The 21,746-nt window shown below is 44.2% G+C and overlaps 1 protein-coding gene across 1 annotated transcript in view; it reads left to right on the top strand.

The window, feature by feature from the left end:
* The window catches only part of nt5dc1 (5'-nucleotidase domain containing 1), a 72,699-nt gene that overhangs the window by 41,182 nt on the left and 9,771 nt on the right, over positions 1 to 21,746 (top strand). Inside the window, 4 exon segments of the mRNA XM_080526128.1 lie at positions 12,029 to 12,203; positions 14,801 to 14,898; positions 20,193 to 20,206; positions 20,210 to 20,314. Coding sequence (XP_080382254.1) covers positions 12,029 to 12,203; positions 14,801 to 14,898; positions 20,193 to 20,206; positions 20,210 to 20,314 — 392 coding nt within the window.

The raw sequence follows: 21,746 nt of genomic DNA on the forward strand, positions 1-21,746 counted from the left end.
GCCTAATTGTGCCAGTAAACATGAGGGTGATTTATGTAACTCAAATGTGCTTGGTTTGCAGGAAATCCTGCAAATCTAAATAAAGACTAGTTTAAGTCAGCTAATGCATCTCAAACATAGTATTAAGATGCAAAAATATCAGAATTCTCTCATGTAACCCACCACGTCCTTGACCATTTAAAGAAATGTTATTATTTTTAAATGATTTACACTCACCGCCCACTTCATTAGGTACACTTTGCTAGTACCGGGTTGGACCCCCTTTTGCCTTCAGAACTGCCTTAATTCTTCATGGCATAGATTCAACAAAGTGCTGGAAACATTCCTCAGAGATTTTGGTCCATATTGACATTATAGCATCACGCAGTTGCTACAGATTTGTCGGCTACACATCCATGATGCGAATCACCCGTTCCACCACATCCCAAAGGTGCTCTATTGGATTGAGATCTTGTCAGTGCCGCGTTAAGCCTCCCCGTGGCCCAGGGCTAACAGCTCCCGTGGCCCTATGTCCGAAAAACAACAACTTTTTGACGCGTCCCGCAACCAATGACCAAACTTGCCCACAGATTGGATTGAGGTCGTGCTCAATTGACATCACTGTCAAATAGTTCAGTTTGTTTTCGGTCATAGTTGTCCTCAGGCGATTTTTTATCAATGCCAGCTTGGAAAAGGATCTTTTGCCGGTAGCATTGGACACAAGGAGGGTCAGGTAAATTCTCAACCCAATATCAACGTTGGGGATGGCACTTTGGAGCTCTTTTAATGCGGTCATCAGATTTCTAGGCAAGAGGTCACTGCTCATATTTATACAGAATGCTAGAAACTGAACAAGTTCATCACCCAGTTCTTCCTGCAGGTCTGTGCTGTTCTTCTGTACAAGTTTGAGGCAGGCCGTGCACATTTCTTCTGGGGAGATTTTCTTGAGATTGGATAAAAAGCCGAAGTAGCAACAGGTCTCTCTATAGACATCACATCTTTGACGCAGCATACGTACAAGATTGTCAATAATTACAAAAAACACCTTGCAACAAAATGTCTCACTGCCAGTGAGGATGTGATCAGGGGTACTAGATTCGTCTGCTGTCTTTTTTCTTCGAGCACCGATTCTGGGAAGGCGGGTGAACTTGAACTTGTGCCGGCGTTCCCCTCATTGGGAGTAGGCCTAGCTTTATCCTCCTGGGGCTGGGGATCATCTGATTTCTTTTTGAAGAAGGATGTAAGCTTGGGTATTTTGCTGATAGTTTCTTCATTTCTCTCCTTTTTTTGTTGAGCTTGTTTTGTCTTTGTAGCTCCGCTATCATTATTTTCTAATAGCCTTGTGTGCAGGGATTAAAGTTCTCCGTCGCTACGACGGATTTCCGTCAATTTTTTCCAAGTCGCGACGGATTTCCGTCAATTGGCTACATATGTCCAGTGTACTAGAACCACTCTACTACGGAGTGTTTGTCCGTGAATAACACCGGCTATGCCCCGGGGTAGAAACACAAGACTATGGCTGGATAAGGTCTACAGGTCTCCACGGTCATTTTAAGCCGTCAACCAGCCCGCTACGACCACGGGAAGTCATGTTAAAAGTGAAGTTACTTCTGTTAAACTGGCGCTAAGCTAACATCGCTAGTCGCTAACTCCCTCCTGGCCTTAAAGAGACAAGCGCCCTTTTCTCATCTCAATCTCAAAGAGCTTCATTAGCTCACCACATCTACACATTTGGTCCCACACACTCCAGATTTGAACCCAAGGTTCTACCCAGGGTTAGTTACCCAGGGTAGAAAGCCCTTTGCTCTCAGACCTTCAGAACCCATTGAAAGTAGTGGAGGTACTCCAGAAGTCCAAATGCATCTCTAACCCTAGGAAACCCTAGGAAGCCCTAACCCTAATGGCATGAAAATGCAACATGTTGTACTCCCTGTACCCCTGTACGTGTGAGAACATGTCTTTTTACACTAGGCACTTCACATCAAGCATTAGAGCTCCCTACAGGTTCCCGCTAGCTCGCGTGCAAGGCCTCCCAGGAATGGCCTAGGACTCTGAAAGTTGATTTGGTACAATGTAGGGATACAATCAAGGAGTGTGTAGAGTTTGGTGACTGTGACTCTTTCCATGCCCGTTCCCTGGGCCCAAACGTACGCCAGCAGCAGCCACCCACTTTAATGAAGGCTTTTCCGGCCTAGTGGTTAAAGGAAGGTTAAAGGACTTTAGCTCAGCAACCACAAGTGCCACAGACACGGTTCAAATATTTTACGAATCGGCTCGGCCCCACCGACAGGCCACACCCACTTTCATACAAGCCACTCCCCCTAATTGTCTAAGCCACACCCATTATCTGATTATTTGTATGTCAGAGTCAACCCTTGCAATAAGTATCAATTTTATTTCATGAATTGAAAACAGCATTGATATCACATAAATCAGAATCAGAATCAGAAGACTTTTATTGCCATGACATGTAAACATGTTAGGAATTTGGTTTGGAACAATGGAGCACGGTTTACAGCAGGACAGGTGCAAGACAGGACAAGACAGTGCAAACCAACATCGAAGTGCAAGAGTCATAATTAATATAAATATAAAGTGCAGAGATCAAGTGTTCAAGTGTTCATATCCAGACAGTCCAGTGGGGGTGGAGGGAGGGTAGATAGATAGATAGGGGGTCAGGTCAGGGGGGGGGGGGGCAGTGGCATTTAGGAGCCGGATGGCTGTGGGGAAAAAGCTGTTTGTATGTCGGGCCTTCACAGTTTTTAGGGACCGCACCCTCCTGCCTGAGGGGAGCGGGGCGAAGAGACCGTGTCCTGGGTGTGCGGGGTCGGCCATGATCTTCCTGGCCCTCCCCAAAGCCCTACTTTTAAACAGGGCCTCAAGGGGGGGCAAAGGGCAGCCAATCACCCTCTCCGCCGAGCGTATCACATAAAAGCAAACTGGCAATAGAAAAGCTGTTCAACCCGGCTCGCCAGATCCAGATATGGCCGAGGCACACGGGAAGCGGCATATTGGCCGGCCGCTTCCGAGGGCGGTATAGGAGTATTTCTGGACTAGGATCCGTCGCGCAACACCGCCCCCGTCTGGTGCTGGAGTAACGGTACTGGGCTCGAGGAGCCAGTCAGCCTAGTCTGCCTGGCGGCCTCCTCTGGGACTGCCGGCCACGGGGTCGTGCGGCGGATCCTTCGCAATAGGCAGGGGATAATTGGATGCTAAGTTGGGTTAAATTGGCTACCAAATTGGGTGAAAAGGGGATAAAATCTGGAAAAAAAAAAAAAGAAAAAAAAAAAAAAGCTGTTCAAAAGAATCTTCTTCCCTTAAAACGCTAACGTTATAAAATACAAACATATAGTGGAGGTTAAAATGAGAATATGACTTGGCTTGAACAAATTTTCAGTCAGGAGATTTTTTTTTGCTTTAATCCCTGTGTGTGACATTGCTGTGGACTAGCTATCCTACAAACGCACTACTCTGACTATTGATTGATTATTGTGACAGGACAAAATGGCTACTCTACAGGTGGGACCGTGGGGAAACTGCACCAAAATGTAAAGCGCAATCAAAATACAATAAAACTTTATTATTTAAATTTAAATGAGTCTGCTGTTCTGGGGCCCCCTAGTGTCCGGGGCCCCTGGGCTGCAGCCCAGGTTGCCCATTTAGGTTAACGCGGCCCTGGATGGAGGCCATTGTGTACAGTGAACTCATTGTCATGTTCAAGAAACCAGTTTGAGATGATGTGAGTTTTGTGACATGGCGCATTATCCTGCTGGAAGTAGCCATTAGAAGATGGGTACACTGTCATAAAGGGATGGACATGGTCAGCAACAATACTCTAGTCTGTGGCGTTTAAACAATGCTCAGTTGGTAGTAAGGGGCCCAAAGTGTGCCAAGAAAATATCCCCCAGACCATTACACCACCACCACCACCAGCCTGAACCATTGATAAAAGGCAGGATCGGTCCATGCTCTTCATGTTGTGGGCAGTTGTGGGCAGCTGTAGCTCAGGAGGTAGAGGTCGGCGGTTCGATCCCCGGCTGGCCATGTGTCGAGGTGTCCTTGGGCAATGCTCCCAATGAGCATTCCGGAGCCTTTCATGGTAGCATGCCGCCATTGGTGTGTGAATGTGTGTGTGAGTTGTTAAGTGCTTTAGAATATATAAGGCGCTATATAAGTGCAGTCCATATGTTGTTTAGGCCAAGTTCTGACCCTACCATCTGAATGTCACAGCAGAAATCGAGACTCATCAGACCAAGCAACATTTTTCCAGTCTTCTATTAGGCCTGTGCAAATTGTAGCCTCAGTTTCCTGTTCTTAGCTGACAGAGTGGCACCCTGTGTGGTCTTCTGCTGCTGTAGCCCATCTGCTTCAAGGTTCGACGTGTTCAGAGATGCTCTTCTGCATCCCTTGGTTGTAACGAGTGGTTATTTGAGTTTCTGTTGCCATTCTATCAGCTCGAACCAGTCTGGCCATTCTCTGTAAATCCTAGAGATGGTTGTGCAGGAACATCCCAGTAGATCAGCACTTTCTGAAATACTCAAGCCAGCCTGTCTGGCACCAACAACCAAGCCACGTTCAAAGTCACTTAAATCACATTTATTCCCCATTCTGACGCTTGGTTTGAACTTCAGCAGATCATCTTGACCATGTCTACATGCCTATATGCATTGAGTTGCTGCCACGTGATTGGCTGATTAGATATTTGCGTTAACGAGCAGTTGAAAAGGTGTACTTAATGAAGTGGCCGGTGAGTGTATATTTCTGTTTTGATATACTTGTGATTAAAAATAGCTATAGTACTGTAGGTTCTTTTGACTACAATACACATTGCAGCGTAAACCTCAGTATAAACCTATTTTCAAAGCTATTCTTTTCTCAGCTTGGCTGTGTCAACTTGTGATTCTCAAGTGTGCTTGGTGGTCGTCATTTTCTTCACCCATCTGTATCCATTCAAAACTGCCAACCGACTTTGGAGTGGTCTTGTGAAATTTCAATTTGTGAAACTGTTTTACGAACATTTTACAACCTTTTACCAAACCTCAATCTTTCAACCTGCTTGTCATCAAGTGATCATACAGTGAGTATACGTACATGCACCAGTTTTGTTGACATAGCAACTGTATCCATGTTTTTACAGCTACATGAAGTAACATGTTAAACTTGAACAATGAAGTCATCTATGTCGCATACTTTTATGTCTCAAATAATGTGACAGTGGAAAGTTGTGTGTGAACTTGGTAATTTAGATGTCTGTGTTTACATTAACTGCGAACCCACAACCACTGTGAAATGAGAACTATAGGAACAGAAACACATGAGGACATTGATCTAAGTTTATAAAGATATTGAGCCTTTATTTCCCAGAACCCTGACTTATATTATTTCTTGAATTCAGTCTTGGTTTGTTTCAGTGGGGTAGACAAAGTTAACGACACTGTTTTGTCTTTTAACATACTGTAAAGCTTGCAGGGGTTAGGCTGCCTTTGATAGGGTGCCGTTATCAGTCCTCCATATACAGGAAGGGCACTATTTACCTCTGCTCGTCTCTAAGGAAAGAGTATATTTAGTAAGCATCAACAACTTTGTCAAGTTTAAAGTGATGTATGTATATAGTATATATACTGTATATATACTGTATATGTTTTTGTTTGTTTTTTTACCAATTGGAAATGTATGTATGGTTCATATTGTTTGAAAACAGCAAATAGTTTGATCAGTGTACCCTAACCTTACCCTAACCTTAACCCTAGTATAAGAAATACAGTACTGTGTCATGTTAATATGACTTACGGTCAAGCATCATTCTTTGAAGGGTGGGACTGTACACTGTTATGTCTGACATTCTAAATGATGTCCTGATGTTGTTTGTCCTTTGATCTGTGTTGTGCTAGTTCAGAGATAAGCCAAGCTTCTGCTTTGCATGCAACAATAACAGCCGAAGTACTGTACAAAACCAAATAAACCAGAACGCCATGTAAGCCTTAGGTGGCCGTACTTCTAAAACTTTTACAGGTTTGTTTGCCGAGGTTTATTTTTGAGGGAGGAGGGACACGTTTATTTGATTAGAAACAGCATTTCAGTGTTTATTCTCAAAGTTTTTACTGACATGCAACCATTATGAGGTCTTGATAGGGGTGATTTCAAAGTGAGATTCTTCAGCCTTCCAGAGCTGGATCTACACTGTAGAGTTGAAGGATGGACACATGATTTATCCACATTGCTGACCTATGTGGTTATAAAGTGTAGTCTTTGTTCAAGGTTGACGTATAGCAGACATGATTTGGCACAGTGGTCAGTGGTCAGCGGTCAGTGGATCTCATGAACTCCTGGTTTCCAGGCTTCAACTATTTGTGGTCCAAGAGAAACATTTCAGTGAAACTAAAGAGAGTTTATAACCGTTTTATGCTTTTTATACCTGCTCTATTAACTTTCATTGAAAAGGGTAGTGTTGTGATTGTTTCATGCCATTCTGTATTTTGACACAATAAAAGTGTACGTCCTCTCCCCCTATACATATTGGTAGATAGAGTACACTTTCCTGAACCAAATTAGGACTCATAATAAAATAGGAGCCACCTCTGCGCAATGTTTTAAACGTTTGGAGGGAGATGAAAGCCAAACTGAGATCTGCTGTCAATCAAGGCTGTAATTAATATGGTCTCACTGTAGACTTTCATGCCTCTAGCTGTGGTTGGTATTCATTAAAGTATAAGTAGATCTCTCCCGTTATAATTGTGCTGATGGGCGTGTTAGCACCTTGAGCTCTGTATGTTTGAGGTGGTTTCCCAGTGGAACTACAAACAAGCCTGCTTGCCTATCATTTTTCCATTCCATTGGTACTGGCACACAGTTCTCAGCCTATCAACTGTAACTATTCATGTATCCTCAGGTGTACCGTAACCCATTCAAATACCAGTCAGAACTAAACCCTTCCATGTTACCATATTTCTTTGTTACCATATCCTAGGCCTATCATAGGAGGTAAAGATAAATCCCACCCAACACACTTACTGTGTCTTCCAGACTATAGCTATACACTAACGATAGTAACTAACTCTCTTTTAGGCTGCTGTAAGAACATTTGCAATTGCAGAAAGAAAGGCATTGTTTATGGAGATTGTACCTTAAGACAGGAGCATCATTCATCACCATAACTGCCATAAACCCCTGTGATTAAAAAGAACCTGGCTGGACTTGCTGGGATTTTGCACTTTCAGTTTCTGTGTTTTTTCAGTTTCCCCCTTCTTGCGTCAGCAGTTTTTTCCACCCTGTTCCAATTGGAAGGAGTAGTTAACGTAAACAGACATGGGCATCTCAGGGGTATTCAGCCGTGGTGACTGAAATGTCTATGTGAAGAGGCATCTTGGGAGGATTCTAGATGACATACAATTGCGTTGGCGTATTTAAAGTAGTTTTCTGTAAACGTGTATTGTTAACATAATCCTAGGAAGCTTGGATTTAGGTTTTTAGTGTAAAGGTGGTCCACAAAAGTCCAATATATTTACAGTATGCATCAAAACTACAATGTTGAATGATATCTCTAAAGACGTTTTCGAGATGAACCAATGTCTTTTTCGAGTGGAAGGTAGAGCATGCTCTACAATGTACGGTACATCGGAACACTAGCCAAGCTCAGGTAATCATCACATCCCAGAGGTAAATCTGCAGATTTCAGTGTGGTTTAGCTCCTTTGATGTGGTTTAGCCCCTGGTACTGGCAGCTTGGCCAGACATAAGGATTTTTGAAAAGTGGTGGCATCAAGGCCAGGGTTTTAGGGTTTTGAAAGTGGGTCTTTGGATGGGGTTTGTGTTAGGGTTATGTGTTTGCAATCTTTTGCCATGGTATGATATCTGCTGAGCAAATTGTTCCATCGTGTAGCGAATCTTATATAGATACAGTTCATTGGAGATCAGATCCTGAAATACAGTTCCATCCAACTCGCCTTTTCCCTAAGATATCCTTGCTAAATATAGCCTAGGTTTCATATAATAACAGATTGCAATGTCCACACGTTTGCCTCAAGGGGAGAGTGACTATGGATCTGGCGTCAGTGTCTCCAGAGCTAAATGCACATTGGTGTCCCAAAACCACCATATTTTTTCTCATCTGAATTGCCATCCATTGTTCTTTGTAAAGCGCTGTTTTGTCTTTCCCATTCTCTCCAAAGAGATTGTCCTCCTCAGTGACAAACACTGTTGATATTGAAAGGTATTTCATTTCAGCTCTGTCTCTGGACTTGCTGTCTTGACGCCAGTGGTGCCAGAGAGACAGAGACTGACGGCTGCCCCCAGGTCTCTGTGTTCCCAACATCACTGTCTCTAGTGGTCAGTGCAAATCAACCCTGCGTAGCCTCTTCTTAATCCCAGACACTGAGGGTACTGCACCATGTTGACGACAGCACTACCCAATCATGAAGACACACAAGGAGTTGTGTTAAACCATCTTGTTAAAATGTTTGTGTTTGTTCGTTGTGTATGAAAACCAGAAATGACAAAAAAAAAAGGGTCCGTGCCCTCGGCTTTCTTGAACCATGTCATTATTGTTACCATGGGTCACAAATTAAGATTTTCTTGTCTCACACTGACCAGAGAGATAGAAAAATGCGTCATAGGGGACACGATGCAGCAATTTGCGGGCAGGTTTTCTAAAAATGGCCAGTCCTTGGCTGTGATGGCTTTCACTCTTTTTCCCAGAGTTCAAACAGGTACAGGAATAAATATCCCATTGGTAAGTTAGGTTGGCCAGGATGCATCTCAAGAGAAAACATTTGAGATTATAGCTTTGCTCTAAAAAAAGATCTGCTCTGTGATTTATGTATACAAACAAGGGAATGTTGTTGTGATCTTTCTTATTAACTGTAATTAGGACTATAAACAGTACATTTAGAGTTTATTTTTTATTGTGATAACCTACCGTATTCTCTGTTGTTTCCCTTGATAATAAGGAAAATGCATGTTCATCTAGCTTTTGGATCCTAACTTGGTGGTGTAGCTCTTAGTGAAATGGTCCTGGGCTCTGCCCTAATTTTCACTGTGGCTGTTGATTTGTGCATCCTGTCAGACTGCTCTTTGATGTGTGAGAGAGCTAGCCTCCTGGTAGTGGGTGCTTACAGATGGTGGGCAGTGCTCCAGCCAGGCCCTGCCTCCCTTTTGTTACTGTGTCCAGCCTCAGGCGATGAACCTCACTCACTCACTCACTCACTCTCTCTCTCTCTCACCCACCCACACACACACACAGTGTTTGCCCCTGAAGTACCATTGATTCCATTAGACTAACTGAGCAGTGTTGTTGTATAGCGCCTGCATATTAATAGTGCAGACCTACAACAGTGTTTTGAAGTGTTTGTTGGCCCTCTTTTTGAGCTGTAAATGTGTGATGTGTTGGATAGGAATGAACTGTATGGCCTGTATGCCTCTGTGCTGCAGGATAAGATCCCAGAGGGAGAGCAGGGTCCACCCTGTGGTTGTCAGACACTTTGTCTTGCTGTTCTGTTTAACTGCAGATCAAATGGACCGTGAAAAATACACTGGAGGAAACCAGAGGAGAACTGGGCCAGATGTGTGTGAAATGATCCCAATACCCTTTAAGTTCTTTATTTGAATAAAACTGCTGAATATGCAGCAGTTGTAATATGTTGTTTGCCTGTAAGTTTCTGATTGTTTAATCCCTTTTTATAAGGTTTTAAATCACGTTAGTCTACTCTCATTGAACCGTACTCTGCTATTTGGCCTTGGGAGAACCCTCTTTGTTTGTCGTTCAATACTGCCCTCTGCTGTTACGAATGTTAGCTGGATGAATGTCTGTAACGTGTAGACCTTCAATCGCCGATGTGTCTTGCTGCTCATTTTAATGTTCAGCTTATTGACATTAGCAAATAGGTGCTTTTCTGTGCAATGCGTATCTTGTCATTGTCAAACTATATCCATATCCATATTCACATCTGATGATGACTTATGAGGGTCACAGTAGATGCAAGACTGCCTTTGCGCCACCAGAGAGCAGCATATTCAAAATGTTTAACAACCCCTGAACAGTTTTGTCTCAAGAATCACGAATCAAGAATCATGCTGCTCTCCCTCTGATCATTGAGAAGAAAGGCATATTTAATGTCTTCCTCAGAACAGACTTGACCTTAGTTTGGTCAAATTTTTCAAATTGACTAACATGGTAATTTTTCAATGCACAGTATGCAAGAGTTTTTATGTTAATAGTTTTATGTTAGCATTCCAGCCTCTTCATACATTGCATACATTCTATAGCTAATTTGCATTAACCATGACCCAGTGGTCTCTGTAGCCTCATGACCTATGGAGAGAGAAAGTGTGTGTGTGTGTGTGTGTGTGTGTGTGTGTGTGTGTGTGTGTGTGTGTGTGTGTGTGTGTGTGTGTGTGTGTGTGTGTGTGTGTGTGTGTGTGTGTGTCTGCTGTCTGTGTCTGTGTCTGTGTCTGTGTCTATGTCTGTGTCTGTGTCTGCTGTCTGTACTGTGGCTGTGCTACATGGCTAGGTGTCTCCTAGCCTGTGTGTAGTCCATGGTCTGTACTGTGGCTGTGCTACATGGCTAGGTGTCTCCTAGCCTGTGTGTAGTCCATGGTCTGTACTGTGGCTGTGCTACATGGCTAAGTGTCTCCTAGCCTGTGTGTAGTCCATGGTCTCTACGGTGGGCTCAGTCATGCTCCCTAAAGGGGAGCTGTGCTGTCTGTGCCAGGGTAAACACCTGGCCTGATGAATACACGCCAATCATCTGCACCCGGGATGTTTTCCTAAGCCTTCTTTTCTCCTGCTTGTGAAAAAACGGAACGCCACTTCTCACATATTGGGCACATTCTTCCTCCTGAGGGCAAATACAACTCCACTTCCTGTTGAATAAGATTACGTACTGTATGCTTTTATATCGGAGTAGAAGTTGACTTTCATACATGTGCAACTAAATGAATATGACAGTAAATCAAATGCAAACAGATCGTACAGTAAATGTAGAGTTATCTTCTGATCGTACAGTATACGTAGAGTCTTATCTTCCCAATATACATAGGCCTTCTTATTTTGTAAGATGATACTAAATAGTACAGTACTTAATTCACACAATATCACTTCTTGACCAAATCATGACACATAAAATGACATTTTCCCCCCAAAAATGGAAACAAAAATGTTGTTGATGTGCTAAATGTTATAATGGACGACCAATACTCATTGCTTTTGATGCTGTATTCATTATGCTGTATTCAGTATGCCGGGTCAAAAGGGATGTTTTGACTGTCCCTGCTTTCATACCAGAGATCAGAGGTGTACCATATTTAGCCCTTAGTATTTGGTTCTCTGACAGACTTCCAGCCAGGGGTCTTTGAAGAGCAGGCAGCCCGTCCTCAGTGCCTCACGGGGGGGGGGGGGGGGGGGGGAGTGTGACCCAGAGATCCCCCTCACCCCCTACTGCTGCCAGAGTCTCACTGAGGGACTGGGTGACTCAGTGCCTCTCAGCCAGTCAGCCTCATTGTCCCCCACCCTCGTCTGTACACCCTATGTCAGTCCAGGCAATGTCATAGTGTCTCCCGGCTGCTTGCCCTGGCCTGGGAAGACTGACTGAGTGTGTCTGCTGCTAGTTATGCTCTAATGAAAACCACTGGCTGACTTGAGAGCCTCCCAACATCAAACAGTCCATCGGGGTGGACGTGGAGTTCGTGGTGTTTGAATTCTGGCCCTTTCACCCAGGATGTGACACGTATTCGTTCACATAGTCATTCACCTAGGGCTGTCTGCCATATGACCTTTGCAAATACTCATGGAACATTCTCATCCCTGCCTTACTTGGTCTGTTAAGCTACATCTTGTTTTTTGTTGATAAACAGAAAGGAATGCACGGTTTTACTTATTTATCACACATTTCTTACATCTGTTGAAAAGAGAAACGGCGGTGCTAGTATAAACGTCGTTATGACATGACATGACATTGCTCTATGTCACTACTAGGAGGCTTCCATGACGTTCTCGCATGTGCATCTGTTTACACCATTGCAATCATTGCTATTTGTTTGTTTGTGTGTCACTCCAGAGGATGCTGGGACGTACTTCCCCAATGTGAAGAGGGACCCTGGGCGCTACCTGCAGCCCTGCTCCGACTCGGTCATGGCATGGCTGCGCAGCATGAAGAGCGCAGGCAAGGTCCTCCTCCTCATCACCAGCTCCCACAGTGACTACTGCAGGCTCATCTGTGACCACGTCCTGGGGTGAGAGGCTTGACACCAGACCAGACCAGACCAGACCAGACCAGACCATACCAGACCACACACTGCACCCCGGCCAGCCACACAGCCTTGTTTTACCACCTGATGCCATAAAAACACATCCCAGACGGCCGTATTTATTACCGGACTGGACAGTCTGGGAAGTTCTGCTCAGGGCGGCCTAGAGGAGTGGCCAGACCGGGTCAGCCCATACGGGTGCTCACCCGACGCGATCGCGTCCTGTATTGTGCAGCTCCCGCATGCCATCACTCCTTCCTTCAGTCACTCTCAGTTCACACGTCTGTCTTGAGTTTCAATCGCCGTCACACACTTGATAACACACCACTCTCCCTCTCCAGCGTGCTGCCGACCAGCACACCCTCTTTCAGCGATGTGCACAGTCCGCTTTCTTTTCCTACCAGCCCAGCAGAAATACAGACCACTTTTAGAGTGACCCCTTACTATTGAACATGTGCAGGGTACTGTTTGTCCTAACAGGCTCTCCATAGACTCATTACTGGCCAGCTGCAGCTGTGGGCTGACCCAGGGAGGACTGGACTGTGTCTGTATCACTGTTGCCACTCTTTGCAGTGTACACTGTGTGGTTTAGGCTTATTATTCTAGCCTAAACCCTCTTACACACTCGGTCAGGCAGCTAGCAGATGACCCAGGGAAAGCAGACGTTCTCTGGTGGCTGTTCGCAAAGCTTTATTGAATGCGTGAGTGTGGTGTTTCGTGGTGGTGGTGGTGTGTGGTGTTTCGGCCCATTATCTAAACGGACACAATCGCGTATGCGCACACACACACACACACACACACCAATGTTGTATTCACAGTGGAGCTCCTAATCATCACTATTAATCCAGCCATTATCCAGACACCTTAATGTTTGATGTCCATCTGGTTACCAACCATGCGTCCAGATAATGCTGGTAGCTGATAGTTTTCTGTAATGAGAGTGAGGGGGGAAAAAGGGTCTGAAAGCGAATCGTTTGTTCTGGATGCCTGCTGCATCTCAGGGGACCTCTGTGGCCGAGGCTTTCCCCCTCAGTCCCATTTCCTGTCAAACAGCAAGGCCTGGCCTCTCTGTTGTTCCTCTCCCTCTCCCCTGCTCCCCCCCACTGTTTCACTGGCCTCCCCTCCCCTCCCTGTGACCTTTAGCACCAGAACATGTGTCACCTCAGAAGGAGCCGCCACGTCAAGTGGGAGCCCGGCTGTGTGTGTGTGTGTGTGTGTGTGTGTGTGTGTGTGTGTGTGTGTGTGTATGTGTGTGTGTGTGTGTGTGTGTGTGTGTGTGTGTGTGTGTGTGTGTGTTTAGAGCATGAGTTTACAAGTCTGAGGGACGCAGATTTATGTTGCGATAACTAGGGGAGGAAATCATGCAGGCTGCGTCTTGTTGTTGGTGGCTCTGGGAGAAGTAAGCTTTGTCCCGATCGTACTGGCTGGCCTGCATGTGAACCTCTGTGTTCTGTTGTTGCTGTCTGATCCCACAGCCAAGGGACTCCAACTCTGTCTGACTGCTGTGCACTAAGCCCCAGACAAGAGCTCTGTCTCTCCTGTATGGACAGTATGCATTTCTTTCCACATCCTTTTTCGTACGAAGCCACTCCAGAGTGAAGAACCCACTTCCCCCTTCTAAAATACCTGAGTGATATTTCTGTCAGGAAGAGGGCATTCTTTCTGCGTCCGTCAGAACCCGCCACTTCTCTGTTTTTTGTTAGTTTGTTTTTTCAGCCCCTGCAGGCTGGAAGCCAGTGACGGAGAGCTGTCACAACAAGCTCAGGCCTTCCTTATAGGCCTGCACCCTCCAGGGCTCAGTGCCTTCTTCAGTGGTAGATGTACTCTCTGACATTGGACACCGTAAACTTGAAATGATAACAGTCTGTATTAATCTATACAGTATAATGTGCTCTCATTGTTATTTACCTTACTCTCTCTCTACTTCGTTACTGGTAAGAATGCTTTTATGTAGCGAGGAACACCGTAGTAGGTATTAGGTGATATTTGGAGTTGGGAGATACTATGTACAGCACTGCCCCTCACTGTTGATGAGGTCCTGCTTCCAGTATACTGTATGTACCAATCCAGAATTTAATGGAGTCTGCAGGCTATATGTTCAGTTTAAAATGTGGCTGTGCTCTCAGTGTGTGCCTGGGCTCTGCCTCAACTCCAGCTTAGTATCTGCCCACGTAGATCTGTCTCCCTCTTTAACTCCAGTCAGACATAGCCAGGCCAGGACAGCAAACAAGCGTCAGTCCACCCACAAGTGTGGCTCCTGTGTGGAAGGGAGAGGGAACCCAGGTGAGCACCTGGAGGCAGGATGCAATCCTGTTAGCAATCACCACAAACGTGTGTGTCCGTTTAGCCTTTTATGAGTTTGCTTTGCACTGGACATGTTGACTTTGCATCCCAGAATTTCCCTCTGGAATTTTGTAATAGCCTAAACTGCTTATGGTCAGTGTTTTTCAAGAACTTTCCCAATGTTTAGTACGAGTACGTCTTCTTTTTGTTGTTCTTGTCCTACACAAATCCAGTTGGAGAGCTGTCTTTGTCCTCTTACTAAGCCTGTATTGTGTATTGGTCTATTTTTGTTGTTGCAGGAAGGACTGGGAGGAGCTATTTGACATAACCATCACCAATGCCTTGAAGCCTGGGTTCTTCTCCCTAGTCCCCCTGCAGAGGCCCTTCCGGACCCTGGGTGAGTGTCTCCCTGTCTGCATGTCGATGTAGGATCCTTCTGCTCTGTCAATCATCAGTGCCCAATGCCCGTGTTTCCCTATTTAGTTCTGGAAAAGCTCCAGTGTGTACTACACTTTTGTCCTAGCCCAGTTCAATCACAATGGATTCAACAAATTAATTCAGTTGTCACGTAATTGACAGCTTGGTAATTAGTTGATTAAGGTGTGTTAGAGATGGGTGTGTTAAAAACAAAAATGCGCAGACTCTGGGGTTATCCAGGAATGGAGAAATGAAGGAACTTCCCCACTCTTCCAACTTTAAGCCCTGTAGATCAGTACTGTCTACATCAGACAGTGTTGTAGAGTTGCATAATGTGCACCTCAAAGGAATGATCTCAGAAGAACCTCATGTCGGGGATTACTGTAGCTAATTTCTCTCTTTAGGACGAGGCACTGAGAAAACACTTGAAGAGTTCATTTCCAGGGACAACATAAAAAAAAACATAATCTCTTAATAAACACATCAAACCAGGTGGTGGCCTTACCACCTCATCTTGCAGATGTTATGGATTATAACAAGTAAGTAAGTAAGTAAGTAAGTCATTATAACAAGGTTAATATTAGCTGTCAGGTTGTTGTTTTTTCCACACGTATGATCTCTAATCCACATGATGATCCCAGTTTCCCCCTGGCAGCTGATATTTCATCGGGGGCTGAAGGTGTGCTCTGGCAGGGGTGCTGCTCTGGTACTGGGGCTGCTCAGGAATGCTGCTCCCCCATCTGGACTCTTCCTTCTGCCAGGAATAACACTGAAGGGATGCGTTATGTGTGAAATACAATGGCCAAGTCGGTGAAATATTCCCTCCCTTCCGACTTCCAAGCCTCGCCACGTTGGCAGAAATAGTCTCAGACGCAGACTGCATTTATTCTATACAGTATACTAGTACTAGTATTGGCTTCCCCATTTGAGGATTCAGCAGCAGCAGCAGCAGCATTTATGTATTTATTTTCTGTTTTTGGAATGCGTCTGAGTGATGCTGTCAAGAGTTGAGTTGAGATGAAGAGTCCATAATTCATCTCTGTAAAGTGTATGTTGGTACAGTTGTTTTGGTTACTGTGGACACTGTTAAGTAGATTGAGTTAACTTTTTGTTGAAACCTAGACTTTTCTATCACACGGTCTGATTAGCATTTCAGTAAAAAAAATACATCTAATAATAATAATAATAATAATAATAATAATATGTATATGTATATATATACAGGTGGGGGAACTTTGGTATTAACTCAAACAATCCAGACAAGAACAAATCCAAACATTAAAGTGTAAATAATGAATTCATAATTAATTATTTACATTAATATGTAAATAAAGTGATGTGTAATAAAGTGGAATGAAACAGGAAAAAAGTATTGAACACACAAAGAAAAAGTTACTTAAACTTAAGTTAAAGTTAGAAAAAATAACTAATTAAGATGCAACTCTTCTACCTCCAATCTGTGCTAATTAATGTCAGCTGGGTTAGAATATATTGATGGGCTATAAAAGGTTATTTTTTGTTACCAAGGTGCCACACAACAAACACCTAATGATGGGTAAAAGCAAAGAGCTGTCTCAAGACCTTCGCAACCAGATTGTTGCAAAACATGAAAATGGAATTGTCTACAGACGTATTTCACAACTTCTGAATCTTCCAGTAAGCACCATTGGGGGCATTATCCCTAAGTGGAAGCAACGCACCAGCCACGCGCAGGAGCTCCTCGCAAGATTTCTGATCAGGGAGTCAGAAGAATACTTCACCGCCATGGCCTCTGTGCACACTCAGCCCGCAAGACTCCACTACTGAAAAAAAAGACATGTTGACGCTTGTTTAAGGTTTGCCAAACAACATTTGGACAAGCCAGTGAACTACTGGGAGCATGTACTCTGGTCAGATGAGACCAAAACTGAACTTTTTGGCTGTCACACAACACACCATGTTTGGAGGAGAAATGTACATTGCCAGAAATGCCATGTACAGAGCCATTCTTGAGATGAACCTGTTGCCATCCACCAGGATGCTAAGGATGAGACGTGGGTGGACCTTCCAGCAGGACAACGATCCAAAGCATACAGCAAAGGAAACTTGCAATTGGCAATTTCAGAGAAAGAAAATCAACTTGTTAGAATGGCCCAGTCAATCACCTGACTTAAACCCAATTTAACATTTGTGGAAGCATCTGAAGATCCAGATTCACAAGAGGGCCCCCCGCAATCTTCATGATTTAAAGACAATCTGTGTAGAGGAATGGGCCAAAATCACACCTGAATACTGCGGGCGATTAGTTACTTCATAAAGAAAGCGCCTTGAAGCTGTCATTACAAACAAAGGCTTCTCCACTAAGTATTGAATTAATTTCACTTAGTGTGTTCAATACTTTTTTCCTGTTTCATTCCACTTTATCACACATAACTTTTACTTTTACACATAACATTTCACTTGAATAGGCTCTTTGGAAATACATTTACTGGACAATATTTTGATGTGTTCAATACTTATTTCCCCCACTGCATATATATATATACAGGTGCATCTCAAAAATAATTTAATATCATGGAAAAGTTCATTATTTTTTTATTTAATTCAAAAAGTGAAACTTTCATATAGACTTTCATATAAACTTTAATATATTCTATATTTCAAGCCTTTCTTGTTTTAATGTTGATGATTACAGCTTACAGCTCATGAAAATAAAAAATCCAGTATCTCAAAATATTAGAATATTACACAAGTATTACATACAATATATAAAAGTTTCACTTAAATTAAATTAAATTAAATTAAATTAAATTAAATTACGGAAAATAATGAACTTTTCCACAATATTACTTTTTTTTTAGATGCACCTGATATGTGTTCAGTAGAAGAACCGAAGTTTGTCAACAAAGTTATCTTTCCTGATTATTGTGCACTGATGATAGCTTCTTACCACTACCGCTGTTGGAATTGATGTGTGTGTGTGTGTGTGTGTGTGTGTGTGTGTGTGTGTGTGTGTGTGTGTGTGTGTGTGTGTGTGTGTGTGTGTGTGTGTGTGTGTGTGTCAATGAGACTTGTGTTAAGTTGTGTTGAGGCTTACCGAGTGCATTATAGTATTCATAAGAAGTACAGTGCCTGCCAAATCTGTATTTAAGGGGGGCGGTTGTTGTAAATTGATTCTTGACTTTACTTTGGCTTGCATTAAGATGTATTCCAGCTACTTAATAAGTATGGCATTCAGTAGCCATTTGCTCAGAGGATGCCAACAGCCAGGTCTCTCTAAATATTTGCCTTGTGCATACAGCCTCACTTTGGTTACAGTGGAAACGCCATAGGACTTCACATCCGGAAAGGTGCCTGGTATTCTTAGTGGTACAGTGTGTGTTTCTGTTCTCAGTTTCTCTGGGCTCGCAGAGACCACATACCACTCATTCCACATTCCCTCAAGGTCCTACTTCCTCACAGCTGTTACTGTTACTGTGTGTGTGTGTGTGTGTGTGTGTGTGTGTGTGTGTGTGTGTGTGTGTGTGTGTGTGTGTGTGTGTGTGTGTGTGTGTGTGTGTGTGTGTGTGTGTGTGTGTAGGCCTCTGTTTTTTCTCTCTCTTCTGTCACAATATTTATAGCCTATTTAACCGTAGCTTGAACCTAGTGCAACTTACTCTGTAAAGTTCTGTCAGTTTTTCAAATTAAATTGGATGTTCTCCTGGTCCAAATACTCAATATCAATTGTCTTGAAGTTTCTCCTGTGCAGAAGGGAAATACCCATTTCAAGTACAGGATACTCATAGATGAACACAAGCTAGCACCAATTGCTAAGGTCATTCAACAAGGCTACTGTACATCCTGGAGAATTACATAGCTGTCATACATCAGCTTCATTTGAGGAGGACCCAATACAATGGGTTAACTGGACAAACTATTTTTATTTTGTGGCTGTTGTCACACTGCACTGGGGATTCCAGGGAAAACGTTTGCTGTTTCACTGACTTGTATTCAAATCCAAACATTGGTCAGATACAGTATATGTTTTCTTAGAGGAAAGGTTTTCTAGAGTGTTAGTAATGATCTGGGTGCTGTGTGGTTTCAGATTCCAGTCTCACTGTATCTTATCTTGGCTGTAGTCCACAAGCCCCTTGCTCACAGAGAAACAAATTTGCACAATCTGGGTGGCCAACCCCCCCCCCCCCCCCCCCCCCCCCCCCCTCACTCCAATGAACTAGAAATGACTCCAGATTTGTTCATTTTGATTATAAACATGTACCCTCAATTCTGTGGGCGAATTCTGTGGTGTTAAACTGTGAATACTTCCCTTGAGCTCATTGCTACATTGTTCTTGCATGACTGTGTGCGACTGTTGAGTGACGGTTGATTGAGTGTCTAGACTTTTTAGTTTTTTGTTAAGTAGTAGAAGTGTTCTTCTCCCAAACTTGGCTGGTGACTGGGCTATGTAGGTATGTAGGGCCCCTACACTCAGGGGGGCATAAGTAAATGGTAAATGGACTGCACTTATATAGCACCTTTTTTGCTGCTCCAAAGCGCTTTACAACGGCCTCTCATTCACCCATTCACACACACATTCACACACCAATGGCGGCAAGCTGCCATGCAAGGCGCTGGCCCACTCACTGGGAGCAATTTTGGGGTTCAGTGTCTTGCCCAAGGACACTTCGACATGTGGCCAGCCGGGGCTCGGCTTGTGATCATTAGACGGCGACTCTACCTCCTGCGCCAAAGCCGCCCCAATGAATGGACGAAGCTGGCCAGCGTCTATGACCGTTTTTATCCAGTCTGTTTCTTTACATTTACATTTTGAGCATTTAGCAGAGGCCTTTATCCAAAGCGACTTACAACAAATGCATTTGTCCAAGTAAGTTCTTTCCTCTGCTGTGCTGACTTAATGGCGGCTGTAATGTGTACCAGCTTATGCTGAGAACCAAAATAGTATCTGTGTAGGAAACATACAGTATGGAAGTAGCTCTAATTAGGCTTATTTCCCCAACTTAGGAAAACAATATCTTTTTAACAAGGTACTTTTCTCTCTCTCACATATTTATTTTTGTCTCTCACAAAATCACTGGAAAGGAAACATCCACATTGATAGAATCCCATTTGTCCTGCCATATTTGCTTGTGGGCCGTAAGTTGAGACGTGTGGTCATGAGGCTGTGAGGTGTGGACATGAGGCTGAGAGGTGTGGTCATGTGCTGAGCAGAGTGTGGTCATGTATGTTCATGTCCTTGAGCGGTTGTGGTTGCGCCAGTGGTGACCCTGTGGTAAGGTTGCTATCTTTGTCCTGCAGTGAATGACGTGGAGTAGAGCGAGGGTCTGCCATCCCTGGACAAGCCTGGCTGGTATTCCCAGGGGAACTGGCCCCACCTCCACGAGCTGCTCAAGACCATGACTGGGAAACCGGATCCCAAGGTATTGAATTCTTGAATTGAACTAAACTTTATCGATCCCTGACGGGGGGGGGCATTTCGAAGGGCCGTGTCAATACAGGCAGCTATAATTCACCTATCCCAACAGTATACAGCGCACAACATCAACACAACACATAGTGACACACTAACTATTCTACTGATCATGTGATGAAGTGACATGCGATCTATTTACAAAATGTCCCTGAATAATCACATAGCTTGTACAGCATGTGTACTAGACATTGTGTCATCGAATCACTTTATCTGTATAGAACGTTGTCGGCTCTCGTCGAGGTTGACTCAGGCTCCCCTTCCTGGCAGACTCATAGAGATCGGACGTCTTCTATAAATCAACCTGGAGGGATTCATTTCGCACTGGTGTGAGGGAGAGGGGAACACGGCCGTGCACACCTGCAGGCCTTTGGCATGAGTGTTGACAGAGGCCCGAGTGCCAGCTGAGAGGGTCTGTGATAAACAGGCCCTTGACTGTAGAGCAACACTGCATTATACAATCTCTGTCAGCTCCTCTCTCAGCCCCTCACCTACTCAGGCCCAGGAAGAGCTGTGTCAAAGCCCCCAAGTGCACCTAGGGACGCCCATCATCATCCACGTCCTCAGCCCCCACCTACTCCACCCCACCCCCCCCCCCCCCCCCCCCCCCTTTCCCTCACACACACACCCTTTCAACTCGGGCCCGAGGGCTCAATACTCCCTCTGTTCTCCGGACACGTGGAGAAGGCTCTCGCGGAATGCAGCGTCAACCTGTACAACCTGCACTTATGGCCGCTTTAAGCTGCCCCTCTCTACAGTGACCTGAGGCAGTCAATGTTTTGGGATCTCTCCACTTTCACCTGACAAGACTTAATGCGGCGGGGGCTGAATGGGAGGCATTCAGAGTAGATTACAGTCCTCTCTTAAGCTGCATAGTCTTGGTACATCTACGATCACAGCTCAGACAACCAGGATGTCCGGAAAATATTGCACACACTTAATGGTTCAAATATGGCAATAGATTTTCCTCTTTTGTTTTGCATATTTGTATAGTATAGTATAGTGGATAGTGTACATAGCCTTTATTTATGTAAACCAGCTCCTTTCCCTTCTTGTTCTTTAGTTTTTTTTTTCCTAGCACCAGGGGAGCCCCCCCTCCCAAATTTCGTTGTTTGGTACCTGTACTATATCAATGACAATAAAGACCATTCATTCATTCATTCATTCATTCATATGTTACGGTACATGTGGGAATACGGTACATGTGGGAAAACTAGGGTTAGGGTTAGGTGCTAGGGTGCTACGGTTAGGGTTAGGGTTAGGATTAGGGTTAGGATTAGGGTTAGGGTTAGACATGGGTTAGGGTTAGGGTTAGCACCTAACCCTAACCCTAGTTTTACCACATGTATTCTATTAGCACCTAACCCTAACCCTAGTTTTCC

This window comes from Nansenia antarctica (assembly GCF_963989245.1).
Source record: "Nansenia antarctica genome assembly, chromosome: 3".
In the NCBI taxonomy this organism is placed as follows: Eukaryota; Metazoa; Chordata; class Actinopteri; order Argentiniformes; family Microstomatidae; genus Nansenia; species Nansenia antarctica.